Source organism: Crocodylus siamensis, chromosome 14 (genome assembly GCF_052110815.1).
Source record: "Crocodylus siamensis isolate JL-2025a chromosome 14, ASM5211081v1, whole genome shotgun sequence".
In the NCBI taxonomy this organism is placed as follows: Eukaryota; Metazoa; Chordata; order Crocodylia; family Crocodylidae; genus Crocodylus; species Crocodylus siamensis.
Window position 1 is genome coordinate 28,690,928 of NC_143408.1, and position 6,000 is coordinate 28,696,927.

The following is a 6,000-nucleotide window of genomic DNA, read 5'->3' on the forward strand; positions in this document are numbered from 1 at the left end:
CTGCTTCTGGCCACCTCCTCCCTACCCACCTGCTCTGGGACTGTTCTAAGTCCTCCACTCCACATCTTTTCTGCTGCATCCCTCTGGAGGGGTGAAAAGCGGTGCCTCTCCCTGCACTGGGGAGCTCTGTCTTGTCCCTGATGTCTCCAAGCAAGACTGACCTCCCTTCCCCCAGCAAACCCTCGTATCCTGTCCATGCTTCAAATGCTTTGTGCCCATCAGCTCCTGTTTGCCTGAGGAGGCCTTGAGGGCATGCGGTGCTGCAGTGGAGGCCCCTGGAAATGCTGGGAGGTTGATCCCAACTACTCTGACACTGCAGGGTGGGGGTTGCTCACTGGATGCTCTGCACACATCAACCCCATCCCATGCTGCCAGCCAGGGCAGGTGTCAGCCAAGCCTTGCCACCAGCCACGCATTTCTCGTGCAGACGCGTGTGCTTACTCATGCATGTTTGCACAAACCATAGGTTTGTGGTCTCTGTGTGGCCTCTAGACACGGGGCTTTTGCACTGAGGTTCCAGCTGAGATTTGAAAATAAGCAACGGGGGAGGGGTGGGGCAAAGCGCTCTCAACTCGGGTCAGATACCAGCTCCCACTTGGCGCCCTCTGTCCCAGAATCAGCCTCTCTCCTTCTCTGACTAGGACAGTGAGCAGTGGGTCCAGTCAGGACGCTGGGGTTGGACTGGAGCAGGATGCTGGCACAGCTTAGGGTGTCTGGCTCTGAGGCCACTATGCAGTGACGTCCCAGCATGGCATGTCCTCGGTCCTGTGGGCTCGGTTCTGGGCCAGGCTGGGTTGGTCTTTGTGGGCTCCTCTGCCATCCACTGTCCCTGGCGAGAGCACTAAGCTGGTTTCTCTCTTGCTTGCAGGTTCTCTGCCTCCTGGGCCTAGGAGCAGTTCCTCCGCACCAGCCAGTAACCCCTCTAGCACCCTGAATCCCAACATGCCTTTTACTTCCTCTCCAGATCCATCCCCCTCCCAGAACCCCCTCTCGCTGATGATGTCACAGATGTCCAAGTACGCCATGCCCAGCTCCACGCCACTCTACCACAATGCCATCAAGACCATTGCCACCTCTGATGATGAGCTGCTCCCAGACAGGCCCATGCTCCCGCCGGGAAGCATGGCAGGTACGTTCGTGCAGGGAGAGAAGGCTACAGCTGGGTTTTAGAGGGACAGGATCAATCCAGTGGCTGCAGGCCTGCCAGGGGGAGAGCAGGCCACCTGGCTTCTGCTCCCATCTCTGTGAAAACATGTGGCTCAGCAGTGACACCTGCCCCAGCACCCTACCCCAGGGTGTCATCAGGGGCCTCGGCACTCTCTGCTCCCTGGATGCCATGGACTAAGCTGCTTCACTGGAGCTGCAGAGCTGCTATCCCCAGCAGCCTCCTGTTTGTTACCAGTTTGTAAAGCCCTTGGAGCCTGGGGCAGAGCAGTGCATTGGTTCACGTGGCTGCGGGTGCAGGGTTGTTCTGGTGCCTGTTTCTCCTTGCCAGCCTAGGGCAGGGTGTGTGCATGGGCAAGGGACTGGTGTGACATGGACCGGATCTGCAGCTCCTCCTCACCCCACCCAGTCATCTCATTCTGCTGTGCACAGCTCCCCCCACAGCCATCTGTCCCAGGGTCTCTCCCTGCACTTGGGATGTCCCCAGCTTTTTCTGTCCCCCGGTAAGAGCTGATTTCTAGGATCTCCAGCACAGAGCGTTGCCTTGTATGGTACTCCGGCCTGTCCCTGGCGGGATGGAGGTTCTGGGCAGAGCCTGGCTACTTGGCTGGGTGTATAGGCTGCAATGCCCGAAGGGTCAGAGCCATGTGGCTGAGGTGCTGTGTAAGAGCTCTTCAGCTGAACCTTCAGTACAGCGTCGGCAGCCCTCCGTGGCACAGGGAGCATGAGGGAGGGGAGCAGAGTGCATGGCCAGTGTTTTTGGTTTGGTGGCTGAACTGGAGGGAAATAAGAAGTCTCCAGTCAATGGAGACATTTGGGTTTGAGGTTTTTAAACCCTTAAAAAAAACTGGCAGCTTTCCAAATTAAGAATCAGCAACTTGTGTCTTTTTTCCAAACTTGTTGATGGTTATTTTGAGTGTGAGGATCTGCAGAGCTGGGCCCAGGTGGGCAGTTGTGGAATCCCCATCCCTGGAGGTGTTCAAGAAGCATAAGCATTGGTCAGGGATCCTCCAGGAAAAGCTATGCCCAGATGAATTGCTGGGAGGTAACAAGAGCTCTGGTGCCCAAAGCTGAGGGAGATTGGATAGGCTGTGCTCAGTTATAAAAAGAGGACGCAGAAAGGAAACTCTGACTGTCCAGTGAGAGGGTGTGATATGTGGATTACCCCTGCGCTTCCCAGGTTCCCAGAGCAGAATGAAGGGTGTTTGCTTTTCCTAGGCTTCTGGGCTTTGCTGGGTGCCATATGAGGCCAGGAAGGATGTTTTCCCCTTCCTGTTGCTGCAGGTATATGGGGGACTTTGTTGCCTTCAGGCCAGGATGGGGATTGTGACTGGGCTGTGCAGTGCTCCAGCTGGGACTAAAACCTGGATCTCCCTGGCTAGAGGATTGTGCCCCTCTGCTTGGGAGTCAGGCCGATTGCCACATTTGGGGTCAGGAAGGAATTTTACCACGTTGTCAGATTGGTGCAGATGGGGGTTTTGCTGTCGTCTGTAGCAGGGGGCACGGCCTCTGCCCAGGATCTCTCAAGTACATTTCCGGGTGTATTTTGCCAACAGCAGTGGGATGCCGTTGTCCCCTGCTTTACCTGGGCAGCTTTGCATGCTTTTGGTGTCCTCAGACAATGCGCCCTGTGCGACAGACTTGATTGTGCATCTTTGGGAAGTTTAGACAGGGCTGATCCCGCCCCGAGCGGGGATCAGGTAGATGCCCTCTGGGGTCTCTTCCACCTTATTTCTCAGACTGTAATTGTGGCCCCCTGAAGCTGCAGCTCTGGCAACAAAGAAACCTGACCCAGCTCTAGCAGTGTGAACGTGCTGGAGCTGGGCAGTGCTGGGGGTGCGAGTCACTCGCTCGTTCTCACTGTCCACGGCCAGGGGATAACGCCTCATACTAAGCTCCCTCCCACCCTCCTGGCTGTGACTGTGCCAACAGGGTGCTCCCCTGTGCCGGGGTTGCAGCGTGGCCCGCACAGCAGACAGCTCGCATGGTGAAGGCACCGTGGGAGCAGCAGGCTGCTAGGAGCCCCAAACCTACCTGTGCCCCCGTGGCAGGTTGTGGCAACAGTCCCTGACCCGAGGCTCTTCCAGGTGAGGGTGAAACTCCATTACAGGGCCAGGCTGCTCCGGTGCCTGGAACCTATTGCCTGCCTGCCAGCCAGCCAGTGCATCACGCTAGCACACTGACCCTCTGGGCCAGAGATGGAGGTGCTGGTCACCAGCCACTTGCTCTGGCTGGCTGCTCTCCTCTGTGCAGCCTGGCCGAGAAGCAGCAGCTGTGGTGAGAACAGTGGGTCTGACACTGCAGGCTGGGACTGGGGCTGCTCTCTGCGTGGCTGCTGGGATGGGCTGCTAGTAGCTGGAGGGACACAAAGCTAACCCTCTTCTTTCTCTCCCCATCAGGTGTTGCAGGAAACCAGCCAAATCAGCTGCACTTGAACTCGGTGGGGCCCGCATCCTCGCAGAGCCCCATGGGGATGAGCCTGCCTGGCCAGCAGCCGCTGTCCCATGAGCCCCCCACCTCCATGATGTCCTCGCCAAACCCCCTGGGCTCCAACATTCCAATGCACCCCGGGGCGCAGGGGGCGGGCATCCCCAGCCAGAACCCCATGATGCTGCCCCCCGGGCATCAGGACCCCCTGAACCAGCAGTGTGGCCCTGTGCCCAACAGCTCTCAGATGATCCCTTCCAGCCAGCTGGTGTTCCCCCGCATGCAGCAGCCTCACGGTGCCATGCCGTCGCCAGCCGCTGGTATGCCCATGGCCCCCGGAGGCGGTGGCGGCCCTGGCCTGCAACAGCACTATCCCCCGGGGATGGCCTTACCACCCGAGGACCTTCCCTCCCAGCAGCCTGGCCAGATGCCCCCACAGCAGCACCTGTTGGGCAAGAGCATCCCTCCTCGGATTGGCGAGCCTTACCCCGCGGTGCTCCCAGGGGTGGCCTCGGTGCTGAACGACCCTGAGCTAAGCGAGGTCATCCGCCCCACACCCACGGGCATCCCCGAGTTTGACTTGTCCAGGATCATCCCCTCTGAGAAGCCAAGCAGCACCTTGCAGTATTTCCCCAAGGGCGACACCCAAGTTCCGAAATCGCAGCCTTCCAACCTCCACCTCATGAACCTGCAGAACATGATGACGGAACAGACCCCCGTGCGCCCGGGCGTGGCGGCCCCCAGCCTCCCGGGGCAGCAGAGCGTGCAGCGGGGACTTGGCATGCCCATGTGTCACCCGGGACAGGTGCCCGTGCTGGGCAGGACAGGCATGCCGCCGCAGCAGGGCATGATGGGCAGCAGCATGCACCAGGGCATGATGTCCCCGCAGCAGAGCCTCATGGCGCAGCAGAACTTCATGCTGATGCAGGCCAAGCAGAGGAGCATGTCTGTGTCAGGGGAGATGTATGCCCAGGCCGGGCACATGATGTCACCTCAGGGCTCCCTCATGGGGCCCCCGCCTCAGCAGAACCTCATGGTCACGCACCAGATGAGGCAGCGGAGCGTCTCCCTGGACAGCCAAATGAACTACCTCCCCGGGCCGGGGAACATGGCCAACCTGCCCTTCTAGCCGTGCCCGGGTGCGGGGGGCTGGGATTACTGGGCAGGCGGGGGCCAGGCCTAGGGGCCATGGGGGTGTTCTCCATATCGGACGTGCCTCTGTGCGGAGACCGGATGTGCAGCAAACGTGATGTGAATCCTTTCTTTGGGGGGAGGGGGGAGCTGGGATTGGAGTCACTATGCGACCCGCGCTGCAGCCAGGGGCTCCCAGATCCTGCAGCAGTTGTAAAATGTTCAGTTATTTTTTTTCCTCTTAGAGTGGGGTTTTTGTTTTGTTTTTTTTATGTTGTTTTTTTAAAGCAACCAAAATGTCAAGAGGGGTTTGAACTAGCTGTAAATAGGTCGCTGGGAAAGGCAAAACTTGTGCTGGTTTTTAATTGTTCTGTATTTCTGTGTTTTAATAGAAGCCTCAAAATCTGTTTGAAAAAAACAAAAGCACACAACAAAACTTGACAGTAAGTCACCAAGCCAGGGCGGGCCGGACCCCTGCTCCTCCCTGAGGCTGTGAGGGCAGAGGTGCGGCATGAGGGCTTGTACCAGAGCAGCTGCTACTCTCTTTGCAGAGGTGTGTGCAGCCCCCAGGCCACGTCCTGCAGCTGGACCCCAGGCGCCAGCTCTGCAAGCTGCTCCTTCCCTGCTCGGAGCATCCACGGCAGCACTTTGGCCTCTGAGGCTGCCCCTGGGCGTGCTGTGCAAGCCTGCCCATGCCCGTGCCTCCCCCTGCTGCTGCTGGAGCTCCAAGCATTGCCTCCTGCTGCCCCCCGCCCTGCCCGTCCTCCTGGAGCGTTGCCCGCCCCCCCCCCCCCCCCCTCCCCCCCCCCCCCGCGCCTGGCTGCGGGGGATGAGGTGCGGCGCGCCATGCGTGCTGGCTCTGGCCACGCCGGGCAAGCCTTCCCGACGGGCTCTGCACGCAGAGCTCTGGGGCTCGGGGCTGCTGGCTGCCAGCGCCAGGACTGTGGTGGCAGGCCCAGCCCCAGGCCCCGCGCCAGGGTGGCCAGGTAGAAGACGAAGCCAGCTCCCCTCGCCCTGCTGGAGCGCAGCAGCTGCCGCGGCCGGGGCTCAGCCTGCGGGGGGTTGCGCCAGGGCCGGGGTCGAGCGCGGCCTTCTCGCGGCCGGCCGGGGCCCGAGGGCTGGGGGCGCCCGGGCCCTGCTTCGCAGCCGGCTCCGTCCCCTCTGGCGCGGCCTCCGCCGGGAGGAGCCGCGAGCGGGGTTGCCGCAGCACGCCAGGCTCCCCGGACCGCCGGCCCGTCGCTCTGTGCTGGTCTGGGGGTGCCTGGCTGGGCGCCAGCA

At 60.6% G+C, this 6,000-nt stretch overlaps 1 protein-coding gene across 6 annotated transcripts in view; it reads left to right on the plus strand.

Moving 5' to 3' along the window:
* The window catches only part of BCL9L (BCL9 like), a 105,423-nt gene extending 100,353 nt beyond the window's left edge, over window positions 1–5,070 (plus strand). For 5 of the 6 annotated variants that reach the window (XM_090027171.1, XM_090027168.1, XM_090027169.1 and 2 more), the window contains 2 exons: window positions 869–1,129; window positions 3,564–5,070. In XM_090027171.1, the coding sequence (XP_089883297.1) occupies window positions 869–1,129; window positions 3,564–4,720 (1,418 nt within the window). In that variant the 3' untranslated portion in view covers window positions 4,721–5,070. The remainder of the gene's footprint in view (window positions 1–868; window positions 1,130–3,563) is intronic. The other variant, XM_090027173.1, reaches the window with a different exon arrangement.
* Window positions 5,071–6,000: the final 930 nt, after the last annotated feature.